The sequence below is a fragment of the Coregonus clupeaformis genome, chromosome 6 (assembly GCF_020615455.1).
Source record: "Coregonus clupeaformis isolate EN_2021a chromosome 6, ASM2061545v1, whole genome shotgun sequence".
Taxonomy (NCBI): Eukaryota; Metazoa; Chordata; class Actinopteri; order Salmoniformes; family Salmonidae; genus Coregonus; species Coregonus clupeaformis.
The window spans coordinates 34435003-34458597 of record NC_059197.1 but is presented as its reverse complement, the minus strand read 5'-3'; the positions used below and the strand labels follow the sequence as shown (position 1 = coordinate 34458597).

Here is a 23595-nt window from a genome sequence, read left to right as displayed (position 1 = left end):
GTGACCTGTTGCCACAAGAAAACGGCAACCAGTGAAGAACAAACACCATTGTAAATACAACCCATATTTATGTTTGTACTTTAATTATTTGCACATAATATGACATTTGAAATGTCTTTATTCTTTTGGAACTTTTGTGACTGTACTGTTTACTGTAAAAATGAAGAATATATATTTCACTTTTGTTTATTATCTATTTCACTTACTTTGGCAATGTAAACATATGTTTCCCATGCCAATAAAGCCGTTAAATTGAAATTGAATTGAATTGAGAGAGAGAGACAGAACGAGAGAGAACTAGGCAGAGAAAGCGAGAGACAGAGAGAGAGCGCGAGAGAGAGAGCGAGAGAGAGAGAGAGAGAGAGAGAGAGAGAGAGAGAGAGAGAGAGAGAGAGTGAGAGAGAGAGAGCGAGAGAGAGAGTGAGAGAGAGTGAGAGAGAGAGAGAGAGAGAGAGAGAGAGAGCGTGCTGCATGCCACTCACTGCCCGGCAGGAGCACCAGAGGAGATCGAGCTATAGTGCTGAGAACGAAAGAAAAGAAGAGTAGAGTGGCGGATAGAAAGCTAATATAAGAGGAGATAGAGAGAGTAAAGAGGGGAATCTGGGGCAGATACACATTAGTGACAGACATTAACATCGGCAGGCTGGAGCAAGAAAACGTGAAAGAGGCTTGAAGAAAAACACATCATAAGAAGAGAAGAAGCGAGAGAGCGGAACGCCGTGAAGGATGACAGAGCACCCTGCCCCGTCCTGAGATCAACCCTCGTCCTTCCCCCTCTCCTCATCCCCCCATTACCCTCCTCCCTCACCCTCTCCTCCCTCTCTCTCTGTGGTTAGACCAGACATGATGACCGGTCCTGACTCCTGACCAGATTCCACTCTCATTGCATCCCTCTGGAATCTCTCCAGCTTCTCTGGAATTCTTCTCAGCATTCTGACCGGCACTCTTCCGACCACTGTCAGATATTCTCTAGAAGACAGGAAGGAATAAGAAGGAGGGGGAAGTTTGTGTTTCTCTGGACAACTAATTAGTATCTGTCATCTCCTTGCTGTGAGGACTGACTTCTCTTCAGAGGGAAGATAAGGACCTACAACATTCAGAAGACTTCCAGTAACTCTGAGTTACAGAACAACAACACTGAGAAAGAAACAACATTTTAACACGGAAAGAAGACAGGACATTTTAACACAGAAAGAAGACAGGACATTTTAACACGAGGAGGACATTTCAACATCAACAGGGCATTTCAACAAAAGATCAAGACATTTTAAAACTTTCTCTCAGTCTCTCTCTGTTTAGTTTTTTGAAACTCACTGTTCATCCGCTTCTCTTGGACTCTCTGTCCTGTACATTTCTCTCTGAGTGTCAGTCGGTCCATCCAGCCCAGCCATGCAGGTGTCTATAGCCTGTACTGACCCCCACATGAAACGTGGAAATGGAGATCACAAGAATGCCACCAGCCCGGGGAATGCGGCACGGGCCAAGTTCAGAACCGTGGCCATTATAGCACGCAGCTTTGGGGCGTTCGCACCCCGACACCACATCTCCCTCAAAGAGTCCACAGGGAAACTGACCGGAATGAAATACAGGTGCGTGTTTGTGTGTGTGTGTGTGTGTGTGTGTGTGTGTGCCTATGTGCGTGTGCGTGTGTGTGTGTGTGCGAGAGAGAGAGTGTGTGGCTGAAGCTGGGGGATAACATAGTGGGTGTGTTGTGTCATTAACGTAGTCTAAGTATACATATGTTGTGGACTTTAGTGTGCTTGTGTGTCAAGTTGTCTCTTGCTCTTTTATTTTCTGCTTTTCTCTCAATTCAACTCAATTGAAGGGCTTTATTGGCATGGGAAACGCATGTTAACATTGCCAAAGCAAGTGCAGTAGATAGTAAACAAAAGTGAAATAAACATTCAATAGTAACAGTAAACATTACTCTCAGAAGTTCCAAAAGAATAAAGACATTTCAAATGTCATATTATGTCTATATACAGTGTTGTAATGACACCTCTCTGTAGGTGATGGCTTTGTTATGGAAGGTTTGGGAATCGCTTCCTTTTAAGTGGTTATAGAATTTAACGGCTCTTTTCTGGATTTTGGTAAATAGCGGGTATCGGCCTAATTCTGCTCTGCATGAATTATTTTGTGTTTTTCGTTGTACACTGACGATATTTTTGCAGAATTCTGCATGCAGAGTCTCAATTTGGTGTTTGTCCCATTTTGTGAATTCTTGGTTGGTGAGCGGACCCCAGACCTCACAACCATAAAGGGCAATGGGTTCTACAACTGATTCAAGTATTTTTCGCCAGATCCTAATTGGTATGTTTAGAATTTTATGTTCCTTTTAATGGCATAGAAGGCCCTTCTTGCCTTGTTTCTCAGATCGTTCACAGCTTTGTGGAAGTTACCTGTGGCGCTGATGTTTAGGCAGAGGTATGTATAGTTTTTGAATGTGCTCTGGGGCAACAGTGTCTAAATGGAATTTGTATTTGTGGTCCTGGCAACTGGACCTTTTTTGGAACACCATTATTTTTGTTTTACTGAGATTTACTGTCAGGGCCCAGGTCTGACAGAATCTGTGCAGAATATCTAGGTGCTGCTGTAGGCCCTCCTTGGTTGGTGACAGAAGCACCAGATCATCAGCAAACAGTAGACGTTTGACTTCAGATTCTAGTAGGTTGAGGCCGGGTGCTGCAGACTGTTCTAGTGCCCTCGCCAATTCGTTGATATATATGTTGAAGAGGGTGGGGCTTAAACTGCATCCCTGTCTCCCCCCATGGCCCTGTGGAAAGAAATGTGTGTGTTTTTTGCCAATTTTAACCGCACACTTGTTGTTTGTGTACATGGATTTTTTAATGTCGTATGTTTTTCCCCCAACCCCACTTTCCATCAATTTGTATAGCAGACCCTCATGCCAAATTGAGTCAAAAGCTTTTTGGAATCAACAAACCATGAGAAGACTTTGCCTTTGTTTTGGTTTGTTTGTTTATCAATTAGGGTGTGCAGGGTGAACACGTGGTCTGTCGTACGGTCATTTGGTAAAAAGCCAATTTGACATTTGCTCAGTAGGTGTTTGTTTCTGTGTACATTTTGCCATAGTGTGTGTGTATATGTGTGTTTGTTTGTGTGTGTTTGTGTATGTGCATGCACATCCATGCGTTTGTGTGTGTGTGTGAGGGAGAGAGAGGTTGAGAGAGAGAGAGAGAGTGTGAGTGATTCATGGTGGAGAGATGAGGGTATAGCATGGTAGGGATGCAGAGGAAAGTTGTTTGAAAGACAGTAGGAAGGATACTACAGATTTTCTATCTTAATTTGACCTGTTTTTCACAACAACTACTATAGACACACACAAACGCATGCACACTTTATCCCATAAGGGAGGTGGACAGAGAGGTCTAAGTATTTCACTATTTAATCTCCTGAATGACAGAAGGTACTAATGTCCTACCAGATCTGTGATGGATGCCTACATCAGGGGAACACGACTAAATGAATAGCATCATTCAGCATGGTCATCTAGCGAGTTGCCTCACAACAGTAAGCAACCACCTCCAGAGCCCATCCTGACCAATGAGAGTGGGTGACTGGGATTGATTGACAGTTATTGACAGAGTTTGAATTTGACTAAGAAAGACTCTGTCAAACACGGCATCATTGATCAGCCACAGAAAGTGAAGCTTTTGCGAAAAGATAGACATCACGGTACACGATGCATAAGTCCATACATTGCATTCAATGCCAAAAAGCTGCAATGGTTATATCGGTGAGAGACTCAGACAGACAGACGAGCAGGAAGGTGAGTCTGTCACACAATGTAGATGCTATTAACGAGATGGGCGCAACTCTACTGCATTCACATATCTGACTTCTCATAGGATGTATAATTAAAGAGATTGAATGGGATCGTAGTTAAGCACGTACAAATTCATAACATATTGTACATTTTAGTCATTTAGCAGACGCTCTTATCCAGAGCGACTTACAGTTAGTGATTACATATATATATATATTTTTTATACTGGTCCCCCGTGGGAATCGAACCCACAACCCTGGCGTTGCAAACGCCATGCTCTATCAACTGAGCTACATCCCTGCCGGCCATTCCCTCCCCTACCCTAGACGACGCTGGGCCAATTGTGCGCCGCCCATGAGTCTCCCAGTCGCGGCCGGCTACGACAGAGCCTGGATTCGAACCAGGATCTCTAGTGGCACAGTTAGCACTGCGATGCAGTGCCTTAGACCACTGCGCCACTCAGGAGTACAATTGTTGTACACAATTGTGCACAATTTTTCAGGGACCCGTTTTGGCTCGTGAACACTACTTTCAAAACTACTGGCTGAAAAGATACAAAACCTTTATGACACGTCTTTAAGGTCCTGGAGTATACATTAACCCAGGTGCTAATGGACTGTCATGGCCTTTTCATTGTTTACAGCAACGTCTTGATCTGACTGATGACCGGGGTTGATCCTATTGATTGATTTGATAGATTTACACCTCAGGGCTGATTGATATGAATGGTTTGATTGACGTGAATGGGTTGATTGATATGGATCAAGTCCCGGAGCAGTTGATAAACCTAAGGCAGGGATCCGCAATTGCATTCAACCGTGGGCTGATTTTTCCTTCAGCAGATGGTCAGAGTTATAAATAATTTGTACACTTCAAATTAACCGCAAGAATACCAAACAGATATAGTATTTGACAAAAACAGAATTAATTCAAACCTTTTTGTTGAATTTTTATTTGTTTTCACCTACACACACCTTTCCACAATATTTTTACCCCCGGGTCATTTCAAACCTTGATAACATTGGGATACAATCACATGTGGCGCTCTATTTTTGCGTGGGAACACTTTGGAAAATATTTCCTCAATTAAAATCACTTTGAGCTCATTTACTGGTGATTTTAGTATTTTATGTCAAATGAATGGCATTAAAATTATGCAGACTTCCAGTACACACACACACACACACACACACACACACATACACACACACACAAACACGCACACAGACTACAAAGCATACACCCATATCAGTTCTCCTTTCCTATCCTGCAGCTTGACCCTGAATAACATATTCAGGATTGTTTCATTGTCACAGGTCCTTTGTGTGTGTGTGTGTGTGGGTGTGTGTCTGTGTGTGGGTGCGTGCGTGCGTGCGTGTGTGTGTGTGTGTGTGTGTGTGTGTGTGTGTGTGTGTGTGTGTGTGTGAGCGAGCATCGAGCCAACTGTCACAGAGGGTTGTTTTTCTACATGAGAGCCAAGGGCCAGCTGAACCCCCTGGTGAGGAGAGGAGGAGAGGAGAAGGGGAGTGAAGGAGGAGAGGAGAAGGGGAGTGAAGGATGAGAGGAGAGGGGGAAGTGAAGGATGAGAGGAGAAGGGGAGTGAAGGATGAGAGGAGAAGGGGAGTGAAGGATGAGAGGAGAAGGGGAGTGAAGGATGAGAGGAGAGGGGGAGTGAAGGATGAGAGGAGAGGGTGAGAAAACAAGCGGAGGAGTGAGAGAGGAGGAAGGGAGAGGTCCAGAGACAAGTGACCGTGAAAACATGCAAACCAGCACACTGATTAATGAATAATAATTCCTACTGTGGGGTGAGCATTCTGGCGCAAAATGGCTGCTGTGCATCATCCAGGTAGGTATTAGGCCTGACGTACATGTTGTCCAGTTACTCCCATACAAAGTAAAGTGCATTGATAAAAGTGCTGTAAAAAAAGTTATGATTCAAACTGTTATTAGCTGCTAACTGATTGAGCTGCTACATATTCAAAGCATTCACTGAGGCTTTGGCACACAAAGCAGTAATTCTGCACGGAGCAGTGAGGTGGCACGGAGTTCTCCCCTATCTGGCATGAAGGATTTTCTCCTGGTCTGGAAGAGTTTCCCCCTATCTGGCCTGAAGGATTTTCTCCTGGTCTGTAAGAGTTTCCCCCCTATCTGGCCTGAAGGATTTTCTCCTGGTCTGGAAGAGTTTCCCCCCTATCTGGCCTGAAGGATTTTCTCCTGGTCTGGAAGAGTTTCCCCCCTATCTGGCCTGAAGGATTTTCTCCTGGTCTGGAAGAGTTTCCCCCCTATCTGGCCTGAAGGATTTTCTCCTGGTCTGCAAGAGTTTTCCCCTATCTGGCCTGAAGGATTTTCTCCTGGTCTGGAAGAGTTTCCCCCCTATCTGGCCTGAAGGATTTTCTCCTGGTCTGGAGAGTTTCCCCCTATCTGACATGAAGTATTTTCTCCTGGTCTGGAAGAGTTTCCCCCTAACTGGCATGAAGGATTTTCTCCTGGTCTGGAAGAGTTTCCCCCTATCTGGCATGAAGGATTTTCTCCTGGTCTGGAAGAGTTTCCCCCCTATCTGGCATGAAGGATTTTCTCCTGGTCTGGAAGAGTTTCCCCCTATCTGACATGAAGTATTTTCTCCTGGTCTGGAAGCATTTCCCCCTTATCTGGCATGAAGGATTTTCTGACTCTCTGTTGGTTTCTCCTGTTCCCGATCGCATCGGGTCTCCCCTCTTTTGTCTCAAGTAGTTTCCCCCTCTCCTTTTTTAATTGGAAATGCCAGGATGCCATTCCCTGCCGTGTCCTGTGTGAGCCATTCTGGATCATCAGTTGCAGAGACCCGAGAGCAATTCAAATGGAAGTTGATGAAACTGAGGTTCATGAGCTGTGACAGAAGGCAGCCTCTGGTAAGAGACGGGAGTCTTGACTGTCCTGTTCTCCTCTGGTGGTCCGTTTAAAGTGTCATTTCATGTCAGCTTTCACGGCGCTCTGCCCTCTCAACACCCTCATGATAACCCTGACCATCTGGCCCTCTCCAGCTGCTCCATATCTCACCCCTCCTGCTCTCCTCTTGACCTCCATCTACAGTGAGGGAAAAAAGTATTTGATCCCCTGCTGATTTTGTACGTTCGCCCACTGACAAAGAAATGATCAGTCTATATTTTTAATGGTACGTTTATTTGAACAGTGAGAGACAGAATTACATCAACAAAAATCCAGAAAAACACATGTCAAAAATGTTATAAATTGATTTGCATTTTAATGAGGGAAATACGTATTTGACCCCCTCTCAATCAAAATTATTTCTGGCTCCCAGGTGTCTTTTATATAGGTAACGAGCTGAGATTAGGAGCACACTCTTAATGGGAGTGCTCCTAATCTCAGTTTGTTACCTGTATAAAAGACACCTGTCCACAGAAGCAATCAATCAATCAGATTCCAAACTCTCCACCATGGCCAAGACCAAAGAGCTCTCCAAGGATGTCAGGGACAAGATTGTAGACCTAAACAAGGCTGGAATGGGCTACAAGACCATCACCAAGCAGCTTGGTGCGACGGTGACAACAGTTGGTGCGATTATTCGCAAATGGAAGAAACACAAAAGAACTGTCAATCTCCCTCGGCCTGGGGCTCCATGCAAAATCTCACCTCGTGGCGTTGCAATGATTATGAGAACGGTGAGGATTCAGCCCAGAACTACAAGGGAGGATCTTGTCAATGATCTCAAGGCAGCTGGGACCATAGTATCCAAGAAAACAATTGGTAGCACACTACGCCGTGAAGGACTGAAATCCTACAGCGCCCGCAAGGTCCACCTGCTCAAGAAAGCACATATACAGGGCCGTCTGAAGTTTGCCAATGAACATCTGAATGATTCAGAGGAGAACTGGGTGAAAGTGTTGTGGTCAGATGAGACCAAAATCGAGCTCTTTGGCATCAACTCAACTCACCATGTTTGGAGGAGGAGGAATGCTGCCTATTACCCCAAGAACACCATCCCCACCGTCAAACATGGAGGTGGAAACATTATGCTTTGGGGGTGTTTTTCTGCTAAGGGGACAGGACAACTTCACCGCATCAAAGGGACGATGGACGGGGCCATGTCACATCAAATCTTGGGTGAGAACCTCCTTCCCTCAGCCAGGGCATTGAAAATGGGTCGTGGATGGATATTCCAGCATAACAATGACCCAAAACACACAGCCAAGGCAACAAAGGAGTTGCTCAAGAAGAAGCACATTAATGTCCTGGAGTGGCCTAGCCAGTCTCCAGGCCTTAATCCCATAGAAAATCTGTGGAGGGAGCTGAAGGTTCGAGTTGCCAAACGTCAGCCTCGAAACCTTAATGACTTGGAGAAGATCTACAAAGAGGAGTGGAACAAAATCCCTCCTGAGATGTGTTCAAACCTGGTGGCCAACTACAAGAAACGTCTGACCTCTGTGATTGCCAACAAGGGTTTTGCCACCAAGTACTAAGTCATGTTTTGCTGAGGGGTCAAATACTTATTTCCCTCATTAAAATGCAAATCAATTTATAACATTTTTGACATGCGTTTTTCTGGATTTTTTTGTTGTTATTCTGTCTCTCACTTTTCAAATAAACCTACCATTAAAATTATAGACTGATCATGTCTTTGTCAGTGGGCAAATGTACAAAATCAGCAGGGGATTCCCTCACTGTACATCACGTTGATCTGTCTAGGCTGAGTGACAGTATTGTGGGATGGAGACGAGACATGAAGAGGAAAATGGCTGTAATTGGTAAACATTCATGTTAAAACCTTTTGTAGAAGCCCTGAGGTGCTGGAACAGGGTGGGAAAACATGTCCAGTAGGTGTTGCAGCCAGTGTCTCTCCTGTCTGGTGGGCTCTGTGGGCAACACACATGCTTTAGTTGTATTGTTTGTATATCGATGTATTTAAAATGTGTCTGACTGTTCTTATCTATCAGTGTATGACTGTTTTGTTACTTGTCGGGTTTTATGTTTTTGTGTTGACCCCAGCTGGAATAGCTGCCGCTTCGGCAAAGGCTATTGGGCATCCCGATTAACCAATAAACAGGGCCTGTCAGAGAGGGCTGAGACGGGGTTAGAGGAGCTCCAATAAACCAATAAACAGGCCTGTTAGAGAGGGCTGAGACGGGGATAGAGGAGCTCCAATAAACCAATAAACAGGGCCTGTCAGAGAGGGCTGAGACGGGGTTAGAGGAGCTCCAATAAACCAATAAACAGGGCCTGTCAGAGAGGGCTGAGACGGGGATAGAGGAGCTCCAATAAACCAATAAACAGGGCCTGTCAGAGAGGGCTGAGACGGGGATAGAGGAGCTCCAATAAACCAATAAACAGGGCCTGTTAGAGAGGGCTGAGACGGGGATAGAGGAGCTCCAATAAACCAATAAACAGGGCCTGTCAGAGAGGGCTGAGACGGGGTTAGAGGAGCTCCAATAAACCAATAAACAGGGCCTGTCAGAGAGGGCTGAGACGGGGTTAGAGGAGCTCCAATTAACCAATAAACAGGGCCTGTCAGAGAGGGCTGAGACGGGGATAGAGGAGCTCTGGGGAGGCAGAGAGACAGGGAGGTGATGGCTCTGGGAAGAAGAGCCAAGACTGTGCTGAAGTAGGCTTATGCTATGTATTCTCTAGCATCGCTAGTGTATACCGGATGCTATACATTAACAATATGTTCATGAGTCTAGGCAGGATAGAATATATTTATAGCTAGGGACATTGAAGTGAAGTGAATGGAGGATTGGGTGTTGTGCATCTGCACCTTGAAGTGTGAGGAAGCTTATATAACATATCTTAGTAATGGTACGTTAACATCAGTTTAAATAGGAGGCTATAGCAGTGGTAATAATAGGATGTATGCCCCTGGCAGCATGTGGTTTGTAAAACAGTCCTGTGTTCTGGGCTGTTAATACTACCGCTCTATTTCGATCTTACTCTTTACTCAACTACAGAAATTCTCCCTCCCTCATATCACTCAATATCCCTCTCTTTCTGTCCCTCCCACACTCTCCCTCTCTTTCTGTCTCTCCCTCTCTCTCTCTGTCTCTCCCACTCTCTCTTTCTCTCTCTCCTACTCCTTCTCTCTCTCTGTCTCTCTCTCTCTCTCTCTCTCTCTCTCTCTCTCTCTCTCTCTCTCTCTCTCTCTCTCTCTCTCTCTCTCTCTTTCTGTCTCTCCCACTCCCTCTTTCTGTCTCTCCCACTCCCTCTCTCTCTCTGTCTCTCTCTCTGTCTCTGTCCAGTTTCTCTTTCAGCAAATATGAGAAACTTGCCCATTAAAAGTCAGACAGTTATGGCTAGCAGTCCACGCAGCCCCACTGACAAACATAGCATATTTAGATTGAATTACTGTCAGTATATAGGGGAGAGAGAGAGAAAGAGACAAGGAGAAGTGAAGAGAGAAGGACAGAAAGAGACAGAGGGGAGAGAGAGATACGAATGGGATTGTCAGAATCACTGACAGCGTGGTTATTGATCCATTGCTGGTGTGTGTGTGTTTTGTGTGTGTGTGTTTGTGTGTGTGTTTGTGTGTGTGTGTTGTATACTTCTCCTCTCCCTGAATGTGATGTGATGTCTGTCTCTGGGAAATGAAAACAGAGAGCCATGAGAGATCATATACAGTGGGGGAAAAAAGTATTTAGTCAGCCACCAATTGTTCAAGTTCTCCCACTTAAAAAGATGAGAGAGGCCTGTAATTTTCATCATAGGTACACGTCAACTATGACAGACAAATTGAGAAAGAAAAATCCAGAAAATCACATTGTAGGATATTTTATGAATTTATTTGCAAATTATGGTGGAAAATAAGTATTTGGTCACCTACAAACAAGCAAGATGTATTGCTCTCACAGACCTGTAACTTCTTCTTTAAGAGGCTCCTCTGTCCTCCACCTGTTACCTGTATTAATGGCACATGTTTGAACTTGTTATCAGTATAAAAGACACCTGTCCACAACCTCAAACAGTCACACTCCAAACTCCACTATGGCCAAGACCAAAGAGCTGTCAAAGGACACCAGAAACACAATTGTAGACCTGCACCAGGTTGGGAAGACTGAATCTGTAATAGGTAAGCAGCTTGGTTTGAAGAAATCAACTGTGGGAGCAATTATTAGGAAATGGAAGACATACAAGATACGTGCTACCTCGGCTAACTCGTGTAGCGTTTGATATGCGTTCTAGGAATGTGCTAACGGCGCCCCGAGGCTGTTACCATGTTCTGTCAACTTTATGCTAGTGTTCTCTGTGATCGCACAATAGGAATTTATTGACATCCACTGCAACCTGAGTATGTTACTGTTGGTCTATCTAGCTCTTTATCTACAGTATCTCTCTGTTAAACCAGTTTCAGTTGAATATGGTCAAGATGATCCTCTGACAGTTTCAATAATGAAACCTGACCCTGTCAGTGCAATAGCACGTAGCGTCAGTTTGCTCTGAGGTCTACTCTTTACTGTTGTATTTTGTTGCCTTCCTGATGGAAACAGAACATATGGAGGTGAGGTAATTATCCTCCGGTCTCCATGGAGATGTGAATAGCTTTACTTGAGAGAAATTAGAGTGTTCTAGGTGTGGGTGAGAGCTGGCCTTTCACCGTGTGTGGTGTGTGTGCAAGGGGAGTCTATTAGATGACAAGAACCACTAAACATTATGAATGTATGAGTCTGTTAGATGATAGGAACCACTAAACATTATGAATCTGTCAGTTTTGCATTTAAAATGTCATTTGTCAAAAGTCGATTCAATTACAAACTTTCTGTTGGCTGAGTGATGAGTACCACTTGTGTCAACTGTAATTAGTCTATATTTTACTGTAGACTGTATAATCTGAGATTAGTCTATATGTTACTGTAGACTGTATAATCTGAGATTAGTCTATATGTTACTGTAGACTGTATAATCTGAGATTAGTCTACATGTTACTGTAGACTGTATAATCTGAAATTAGTCTATATGTTACTGTAGACTGTATAATCTGAGATTAGTCTATATGTTACTGTAGACTCTATATTCTGAGATTAGTGTATATATATTTTACTGTAGACTGTATCAACTGAGATTAGTCTATATGTTACAGTAGACTGTATCTACTGAGATTAGTCTATGTTACTGTAGACTGTATAATCTGAAATTAGTCTATATGTTACTGTAGACTGTATAATCTGAGATTAGTCTATATGTTACTGTAGACTCTATATTCTGAGATTAGTGTATATATATATTACTGTAGACTGTATCAACTGAGATTAGTCTATATGTTACAGTAGACTGTATCTACTGAGATTAGTCTATGTTACTGTAGACTGTATCTACTGAGATTAGTCTATGTTACTGTAGACTGTATAATCTGAAATTAGTCTATATGTTACTGTAGACTGTATAATCTGAGATTAGTCTATATGTTACTGTAGACTGTATAATCTGAGATTAGTCTATATGTTACTGTAGACTGTATAATCTGAAATGAGTCTATATGTTACTGTAGACTGTATAATCTGAGATTAGTCTATATGTTACTGTAGACTCTATATTCTGAGATTAGTCTATATGTTACTGTAGACTGCATCTGCTGATATGAGTATATATGTTACTGAAGACTTAGAAGATGTGGGGTTGACCACAATCAGCTGTAGTAAAGGACAACTAACATTAAAATGTGTAGACTGGCCTGCATACATCATGTGTCTATCACCTCTTTCACTTCTCTTATTCCATCATGTCTCTCTGACTCTCACCTCTTGTATTCTCTCTCTCACACCTTGTAAATCCTCTGTGTAGCCGCCCCACTTACAATTAGATGTATTTTGACAGGTAACAATGTTTAACGAGAAACACATCTACAGTTTACACAAGCTAAGTGTGTGCATGCATGTGTTCGAGTGGTACCGGAGCGTCACATTGACCCCCTGTATATAGCCTTGTGCATGTGTTCGAGTGGTACCGGAGCGTCACATTGACCCCCTGTATATAGCCTTGTGCATGTGTTCGAGTGGTACCGGAGCGTCACATTGACCCCCTGTATATAGCCTTGTGCATGTGTTCAGGTGGTACCGGAGCGTCACATTGACCCCCTGTATATAGCCTTGTGCATGTGTTCAGGTGGTACCGGAGCGTCACATTGACCCCCTGTATATAGCCTTGTGCATGTGTTCGAGTGGTACCGGAGCGTCACATTGACCCCCTGTATATAGCCTTGTGAATGTGTTCGAGTGGTACCGGAGCGTCACATTGACTCGGTACCGGTACCCCCTTGTTATTGTTCTTTTATTGTGTTACTTTTATTATTTGTATTATTTAGATTTTCTTAACTCTATTTTCTTAAAACGGCATTGTTGGTTAAGGGCTTGTAAGTGAACATTTCACGGTAAGGTCTACACCTGTTGTATCCGGCGCATGTGACAAATAACATTTACATTTGATTTGAAGACAATATACATCTTACACTGAAGGTCAATGCATCACAATATTCTGCAGCGTGTCAAAGACTGCAGGTAAACTTGTTCATACTGTAGCTGATTATTCATGAAATATACACACCTACCCCCCCTTTGGGTCGATGGCGCAGGGGGCCTTGAGGCAGTAGATTAGTAAAGAGGAAATGGGGTCTTCCTCACTTCTGAGAGACCGAGAGCTATGGACAGGTAATCAATCCGAACAACCTCAGTTAAAGACCAGAGGAACTTCTCCTCAAATCTATCTCCCCAATATCCTTTATCTCCTTCCCTGTCTCTTATAAATACATATAAACTGTACTATGAAACAGGCTTTGTCATCCATCCATTAACCTCTACGGGATTGGTGTCCCATATACGGGACGGTTGAGCTAACGTGCACTAATGTGATTAGCATGACTGTTGTAAGTAACAGCAAACTTTCCAGGACATAGACATGTCTTATATGGGCAGAAAGCTTAAATTCTTGTTAATCTAACTGCACTGTCCAATTTACAGTAGCTATTACAGTGAAAAAATACCATGCTATTGTTTGAGGAGAGTGCACAACAACTAAAAACTTATCACAGCAACTGGTTTGATACATTCACCTCTGAAGGTAAATAATGTACTTACATTCAGTAATATTGCTCTGATTTGTCATCCTAAGGGTCCCAGAGATAAAATGTAGCATAGTTTTGTTTGATAAAATCCATTTTTATATTCAAATGTAGGAACTGGGTTCTACAGTTTGCTAAATGGCATATTATTATTATATTATACAGTTTGAACCCCTGCTGTCTCTGGCTCCACTCCCACCCCGCCCGGCCATCTAGATGTGTGAAAGTTAGTGTATAAGCTAATGATCCATCATGTATGACATTCCTGGGAGTGTGCAAACTTACATTTTGTATTACCATATCATTTTTGTATGTACTCTATAGTTATGTATCAATTGACCAATTTGGCACATTTGGGCAGACTTGATACAAAATAGTCCATTATTGCAATGCTTTACTGGATCAACCTGAACGTTTGGACACACACTGCTCTCAGCACTCACACTCAGCCCCCAGTCCCTGCATTCTCTCTACACACACTCAGCCCCCAGTCCCTGCATTCTCTCTACACACACTCAGCCCTCAGTCCTTGCATTCTCTCTACACACACTCAGCCCACAGTCCCTGCATTCTCTCTACACACACTCAGCCCACAGTCCCTGCATTCTCTCTACACACACTCAGCCCACAGTCCCTGCATTCTCTCTACACACACTCAGCCCTCAGTCCTTGCATTCTCTCTACACACACTCAGCCCACAGTCCCTGCATTCTCTCTACACACACTCAGCCCACAGTCCCTGCATTCTCTCTACACACACTCAGCCCCCAGTCCTTTCATTCTCTCTACACACACTCAGCCCCCAGTCCTTGCATTCTCTCTACACACACTCAGCCCCCAGTCCCTGCATTCTCTCTACACACACTCAGCCCCCAGTCATTGCATTCTCTCTACACACACTCAGCCCTCAGTCCCTGACAGCATCTCCAAATTACTTATGTCATTTCACGTCCAAGCTGAGTGTGTTTCTGTGTGTTTCAGTGCGTGTTTGTTTGTTTCACTGGTGCCCCCGCACACTGACTCTGTACCGGTACCCCCTGTATATTGACTCTGTACCGGTACCCCCTGTATATTGACTCTGTACCGGTACCCCCTGTATATTGACTCTGTACCGGTACCCCCTGTATATTGACTCTGTACCGGTACCCCCTGTATATTGACTCTGTACCGGTACCCCTGTATATTGACTCTGTACCGGTATCCCCTGTATATTGACTCTGTACCGGTACCCCCTGTATATTGACTCTGTACCGGTACCCCCTGTATATTGACTCTGTACCGGTACCCCCTGTATATTGACTCTGTACCGGTATCCCTGTATATTGACTCTGTACCGGTACCCCTGTATATTGACTCTGTACCGGTACCCCCTGTATATTGACTCTGTACCGGTATCCCCTGTATATTGACTCTGTACCGGTACCCCCTGTATATTGACTCTGTACCGTACCCCCTGTATATTGACTCTGTACCGGTACCCCCTGTATATTGACTCTGTACGGGTACCCCTGTATATTGACTCTGTACCGGTATCCCCTGTATATTGACTCTGTACCGGTACCCCCTGTATATTGACTCTGTACAGTACCCCCTGTATATTGACTCTGTACCGGTACCCCCTGTATATTGACTCTGTACCGGTACCCCCTGTATATTGACTCTGTACCGGTATCCCCTGTATATTGACTCTGTACCGGTACCCCCTGTATATTGACTCTGTACCGGTACCCCCTGTATATTGACTCTGTACCGGTACCCCCTGTATATTGACTCTGTACCGGTACCCCCTGTATATTGACTCTGTACCGGTACCCCCTGTATATTGACTCTGTACCGTACCCCCTGTATATTGACTCTGTACCGGGTACCCCCTGTATATTGACTCTGTACCGGTACCCCCTGTATATTGACTCTGTACCGGTATCCCCTGTATATTGACTCTGTACCGGTACCCCCTGTATATTGACTCTGTACCGTACCCCCTGTATATTGACTCTGTACCGGTACCCCCTGTATATTGACTCTGTACCGGTACCCCCCTGTATATTGACTCTGTACCGTACCCCCTGTATATTGACTCTGTACCGGTACCCCCTGTATATTGACTCTGTACCGGTACCCCCTGTATATTGACTCTGTACCGGTACCCCCTGTATATTGACTCTGTACCGGTACCCCCTGTATATTGACTCTGTACCGGTATCCCCTGTATATTGACTCTGTACCGGTACCCCCTGTATATTGACTCTGTACCGGTACCCCCTGTATATTGACTCTGTACCGGTACCCCTGTATATTGACTCTGTACCGGTATCCCCTGTATATTGACTCTGTACCGGTACCCCCTGTATATTGACTCTGTACCGGTATCCCCTGTATATTGACTCTGTACCGGTATCCCCTGTATATTGACTCTGTACCGGTACCCCCTGTATATTGACTCTGTACCGGTACCCCCTGTATATTGACTCTGTACCGGTATCCCCTGTATATTGACTCTGTACCGGTACCCCCTGTATATTGACTCTGTACCGGTACCCCCTGTATATTGACTCTGTACCGGTACCCCCTGTATATTGACTCTGTACAGGTACCCCCTGTATATTGACTCTGTACCGGTATCCCCTGTATATTGACTCTGTACCGGTATCCCCTGTATATTGACTCTGTACCGGTACCCCCTGTATATTGACTCTGTACCGGTACCCCCTGTATATTGACTCTGTACCGGTACCCCCTGTATATTGACTCTGTACCGGTACCCCCTGTATATTGACTCTGTACCGGTACCCCCTGTATATTGACTCTGTACCGGTATCCCCTGTATATTGACTCTGTACCGGTACCCCCTGTATATTGACTCTGTACCGGTATCCCCTGTATATTGACTCTGTACCGGTATCCCTGTATATTGACTCTGTACGGTACCCCCTGTATATTGACTCTGTACCGTACCCCCTGTATATTGACTCTGTACCGGTACCCCCTGTATATTGACTCTGTACCGGTACCCCCTGTATATTGACTCTGTACCGGTACCCCCTGTATATTGACTCTGTACCGGTACCCCCTGTATATTGACTCTGTACCGGTACCCCCTGTATATTGACTCTGTACCGGTACCCCCTGTATATTGACTCTGTACCGGTATCCCCTGTATATTGACTCTGTACCGTACCCCCTGTATATTGACTCTGTACCGTATCCCCTGTATATTGACTCTGTACCGGTACCCCCTGTATATTGACTCTGTACCGGTACCCCCTGTATATTGACTCTGTACCGGTACCCCCTGTATATTGACTCTGTACCGGTATCCCCTGTATATTGACTCTGTACCGGTACCCCCTGTATATTGACTCTGTACCGGTACCCCCTGTATATTGACTCTGTACCGGTACCCCCCGCACATTGACTCCCTACTGTTCTTTTATTTTACTGCTGCTCTTTAATTATTTGCTATTTTTATTTTTTACTTAACACTTTTTATTAAGTTTTTTCAACTTATTAATTTTTTACATTTATAATTTTGTACCTTTTGGTTTTATTTGTATTTTATTTTTTCTATTTTTATTTTATTAAATTTTTTCTTAAAACTGCATTGTTGGTTAAGGGCTTGTAAGTAAGCATTTCACTGTAAGGCCTACACCTGTTGTATTCGGCGCATGTGGCAAATAAAATGTGATTTGATTTGATTTAATTCTAATGGTAAAGTTTGAATGGAGAAAGCTGATCCGAGAGCAGCGCTGCTTTTTTTTCGATCCCATCAGTATCAACACATGGTCTAACGACGCACTTAGCAAACATTCTCTCTACATGCTCGTTTGGGAAACACTCTTAATAACCTTTTGCTGCAGTAGGCTAAATCAAGGTCACACAGAGTGATTCTTGTTAGTCTTAAACTAATTTACTTTGAAACAAAAGTATACACCTCACACACATGGTTATGGGCTTAAAAAAAGAAGACACCTGTACCATGTCAGATATAGAGTTTTACATTTTGAGTTTGCATCCCAATATTACACTTTATATACATCACAGAAGACTGAAATATAAGAAAACCGTTTGACATAGAAACACCAGATTTTCTGCATTTATTAATTAAGAAATTATGAAAAATATTAATAGCATTCCACCCATGAGGCCAAAGAGGGCGCTTTTGGTCATTGACTGCAGGAAAGGGCTACAAAGTTGGCTCGTAAATAACGACGCATCTGGTAGGATCATCGTAACGCTTAAGTTCCATCTGAACTGGGAAACGAGGCCCAGATGCCTTGTGGTTGTGAACGATGGGCGACTCACACACTCCTCCTCTAGAGTGACATGCACAAAGAACAAAAAAGTAAACAAACAAACAAAACATCAAACAAACAAAAACAACAAGTGTGACACGTACTATAAGACTTCTCCTTCATCTGCCTACTGATACAGTGGAGGAGTTGAGGCACTGTCAGGGGTACCAGTAGGACTGTGCCTTAGACTCTGCTGTCTAACTGGGGTTGTGTCTGTGGTTCCTCCTGTCTAACTGGGGTTGTGTCTGTGGTTCCTCCTGTCTAACTGGGGTTGTGTCTGTGGTTCCTCCTGTCTAACTGGGGTTGTGTCTGTGGTTCCTCCTGTCTAACTGGGGGTTGTGTCTGTGGTTCCTCCTGTCTAACTGGGGTTGTGTCTGTGGTTCCTCCTGTCTAACTGGGGTTGTGTCTGTGGTTCCTCCTGTCTAACTGGGGTTGTGTCTGTGGTTCCTCCTGTCTAACTGGGGTTGTGTCTGTGGTTCCTCCTGTCTAACTGGGGTTGTGTGGCTGAGTGAGGAGGATTGACTGGCCCGCATCAGACAAGAGACATGACTCTGGTCAACCTAAGTATATGTGGACAATATGGTCATACCACTTACACCACCGTATGTAACGCTGTGATAATGTAATGTAATGGGTTATCTGTGTAACATTGTGATAATGTAATGTAATGGGTTATCTGTGTAACACTGTAAGAATGTAATGTGATGGGTTATCTTTGTACAGCTGAAGGCTCAGAGACGATTCTGAGGATATGTTTGTTTGTTTGTTTTGGCTCTTGGCTCTTACCCCACCAGGTCCAAATGGACTTTCTGAAATTAGGCAACTGTTCTTCCATAGAGAATAAAGAGCTAGAACTGTTCTTCCATAGAGAGTAAAGGGCTATAACTGTTCTTCCATAGAGAGTAAAGTGCTATAACTGTTCTTCATAGAGAGTAAAGTGCTATAACTGTTCTTCATAGAGAGTAAAGTGCTATAACTGTTCTTCATAGAGAGTAAAGTGCTATAACTGTTCTTCATAGAGAGTAAAGTGCTATAACTGTTCTACATAGAGAGTACAGAGCTATAACTGTTCTACATAGAGAGTACAGAGCTATAACTGTTCTTCATAGAGAGTACAGAGCTATAACTGTTCTACATAGAGAGTACAGAGCTATAACTGTTCTACATAGAGAGTACAGAGCTATAACTGTTCTACATAGAGAGTACAGAGCTATAACTGTTCTTCATAGAGAGTAAAGTGCTATAACTGTTCTTCATAGAGAGTACAGAGCAACATATATTTTTACAAGTAAACTACTGTAATTACAAAGCAGACTTGTACAGAACCATGTAGCCCATTGAGAATGGGGACTGGGACATTTTCCAGCATTAACCTACCACTGCAGTCATATCTGGAATACCTTGTTCTACTACCTATCTGCAGTTTTCTAAAAGTTTCCCCATAAAGTCATCATCTTCCTACATTATCAGCCATACCTACAACCTTGCAATCTAAGATAACTGCAGGAGACGTTTTGTCTCTCTGCCAGACACCACGGTCATCAATCAGACTGTTTATGCTGATCAGTGCATTGTTAAACCAAGCATCTAATTATCCCATAGAGAGCCTGGAGGTGGATAGATACTACAGTGTCTGAGCTCCTTGCAAGCCCCATTCACAACGGGAGGACAATGTGTCTGGGTCTGGGACGCTGTTAAAACAGGAAGATGGATATCGCCTTGGTTATTAAACATAGTTACAGTAAAGAGGGAGGCTTATGAAGCAGTTTTATAGATGGTTGCTGCTGATATCACACACCGACTGTAGGTCAGAAATCAGAGAGTCTCGCTGGATGTGTGTTGGGTCACGCATTCATCCATGCGTGTTTTTATGAGAGACAGAACAGAGAGAAATAGAATGAGATGGTGTGTTTTTGTCAGCGTGTATATCAGAGAACAGCTTTAATTGCATGTTGTTTACATCCTGGTATTATATTCAGGAAATGCAGGTGCACTGTGGGAATCTCTATATCAGTCTCAATATTGTTACCCCTTCTGTCATGAAAGCCGTGCAGCTGAGGATTGACATTTGTGTCCCATAGAATGTATGGATCTAGTCGTAGACAATTACATTCTGTATGTTCTATATTCCATTTTCCATATTCTGTATTCTATATTCTATATTCTATATTCCATATTCTATATTCCATATTCCATATTCCATATTCCATATTCTATTTTCCCTGGTCTGTATTCCATATTATATATTCTATATTCCATATTCCATATTCCATATTCCATATTCTTTATTCCATATTATATATTCCCTGGTCTGTATTCCATATTATATATTATATATTATATATTATATATTCCATATTCCATATTCCATATTATTTATTCCATATTCCATATTCTATATTCCACATTCTGTATTCCATATAGTATATTCCATATTCTGTGTTCCATATCCTATATTCTGTACTCCATATTCCATATTCCATATTCTATATTCCCTGGTCTGTATTCCATATTATATATTATATATTCCATATTCCATATTCCATATTCCATATTCCAAATTCTGTATTCCATATAGTATATTCCATATTCCATATTCCATATTCTATATTCTGTATTCTGTATTCTGTATTCTGTATTCTGTATTCTATATTCCATATTCCATATTCTATAGTCTATTTAAAAAAAACGTCTATATGCGGATGATACTATTATGTACGTAATGGCCCGACTGATGTCCTGGCTGTGACAAGGCTACGGTCTGATTCTACAGCTGTACAGGAAGCCCTTACTGATTTAAAACTGGTGCTTAATACAGGCCAAACTAAATACATGTTGTTTTCAAGTTCTGGTAAGATTGACTCAGATGGATTACATCTTCACTCATCAGATGGTTCTATAATCCAACGAGTCCCTGCATACAAACACCTTGGTATTTGGATTGACAGTGATTTATCGTTTTAAAAAACATGACTGAGCTTGTTAAGCAACTGAGATTGAAAGTGGGCTTATTTTTTTTATAGAAACAGATCTTGTTTCTCTCTGTCCAACAGGAAGCAGATTGTGCAGTCAACCTTTCTACCTGTTGTTGATTATGGTGATACTATTTATCAAAGTGCATCTGCCACTACTCTTAAACACCTGGATGCCGTTTTTTCATAGCGCCCTTCGTTTTATCACAGGAGACAGTTTCATTACTCATCACTGTATTCTTTACCAAAAGGTTGTCTGGACCTCTTTGAGGTCATGTAGATCACATCATTACGCTCTTTTTGTTCACAAAGCCCTGCTCCACAAACGTCCTACTTACCTAACGTCACAGGTTAAGATTTAAAATGACTAGTTATCAAACCGGTTCACAGGGATGGTTAACTCTGGAGACTCCTTTGCTGTCTAGAGAGTTAGGTAGATCAGCCTTTGGTTTCCTTGTGCCTTGTGCGTGGAATGATCTACAAAGCACTTTCAAATGTGAGAATTTGGTGCCTCTAGGGCATTTCAGACGGTAGTTAGTGGACGTTTTTCCTGAAGAATGTGTCTGTTTTCTATGATCGTGTTTTTGCTTTTCGTGTATTGTGGTGTATAATAACGTGTAGTTTAATGTATTTATTGTAATTTGATGTGTATTGTGGTGCTGTACAGGGCTCATCTGGAAAAGAGACCTTGGTCTCACCTTCGACTCCCTGTCAAGATACATTTAAATAAAACACTCACCGTGTATGGGCTGCTACAGGTGGCTGTAACCTGGAAGGCAGGGCTCGTTCTTTATGATGACTTTTAATTTGAAGGCAGGGCTTGTTCTTAATGATAACACTTTTAATGTAATCTTCATTAATGTCACTGGGTCATCCATCAGCATACAGATATGACCATGCTTCCTGTATCAGCCCCGGTTCTGCTGTTCTGTCTCTCTTATTGACGTTATCACTCTGTTTTTCTCTCTCCCACACCTCCATTCTCTCTCTCTCTCTCTCTCTCTCTCTCTCTCTCTCTCTCTCTCTCTCTCTCTCTCTCTCTCTCTCTCTCCCCCAGAGGTTTTTAGGTGCGTCTCGTTTTCTCTCACACACACTCCCTCCACCCCCACACACACTCTACATGCATGATCCACAGAGTTTCACTCAGCTAGAGTACATTTAATTAACACGCAATAGAATATAAATTACTATCTCTCCATAGAGGAATAATTAGCTGTAACCTACTCTGGGATGAGCTCTAATACAGATAATGTAGGTCGCTGCCTTACAGGATGTCCTGCAGCACTAGGAAATTTGAATGATTATGTGCATTATAATTAATAGCCTTAGGGGTTGATACGTTTTTCTTTGGGGCAAATCAAGTTCGACATTTTAAAGTGGAAATTACAAACTTCAGAAGAGTTTTTAAACCTTGAATACACTACAATTAGCATTTCCTGCCGTGCAGGAAAATTCTCTGCAACATCAGTGATCAAATTAAGATAGCAGAGCTGTACGTCTGTCTCTACAGACCAACCCAATTACACAGACACCACTCTGATGACTGCCTCTACACACCAACCCAATTACACAGACACCACTCTGATGACTGTCTCTACAGACCAACTCAATTACACAGACACCACTCTGATGACTGTCTCTACAGACCAACCCAATTACACAGACACCACTCTGATGACTGTCTCTACAGACCAACCCAATTACACAGACACCACTCTGATGACTGCCTCTACACACCAACCCAATTACACAGACACCACTCTGATGACTGTCTCTACAGACCAACCCAATTACACAGACACCACTCTTATATGTCTGTCAGGTTATACCTCCCTGCTGGGATGTTGTTGAAAGGTGTGGAATCTGAGTGGGAACGAGTTGAACTGGGGAGAGAGATGTTACTTTACTGCCTTATTCTAAAACTGATTACATCGTTTTTTCCACTCTTCAATCTACACACAATACCCCATAATGACAAAGCAAAAACAGCTTTTTAGACATTTTTGCAAATGTATAAAAAAAAAACAACGGAAATATGCCATTTACATAAGTATTCAGACCCTTTACTTAGTACTTTGTTTTTGCCTGGTCTGTGAGTTTTGGTGGGCGGCCCTCTCTTGGCAGGTTTGTTGTGGTGCCATATTCTTTAAATTTTTTAATAATGGATTTAATGGTGCTCCGTGGGATGTTCAAAGTTTCTGATATTTTTTTATAACCCAACCCTGATCTACACTTCTCCACAACTTTGTCCCTGACCTGTTTGGAGAGCTCCTTGGTCTTCATGGTGCCGCTTGCTTGGTGGTGCTCCTTGCTTAGTGGTGTTGCAGACTCTGGGGCCTTTCAGAACAGGTGTATATACACAGATCATGTGACAGATCATGTGACACTTAGATTGCACACAGGTGGACTTTATTTAACTAATTATGTGACTTCTGAAGGTAATTGGTTGCACCAGATCTTATTTAGGGGCTTCATAGCAAAGGGGGTGAATACATATGCACGCACCACTTT

At 43.0% G+C, this 23595-nt stretch overlaps 1 protein-coding gene across 1 annotated transcript in view; it reads left to right on the top strand.

Moving 5' to 3' along the window:
• Window positions 1-507: 507 nt before the first annotated feature.
• The window catches only part of LOC121567600 (voltage-gated potassium channel subunit beta-1-like), a 95091-nt gene continuing 72003 nt past the window's right edge, over window positions 508-23595 (top strand). The window contains exon 1 of the mRNA XM_041877774.1: window positions 508-1589. Coding sequence (XP_041733708.1) covers window positions 1390-1589 — 200 coding nt within the window. The 5' untranslated portion in view covers window positions 508-1389. The remainder of the gene's footprint in view (window positions 1590-23595) is intronic.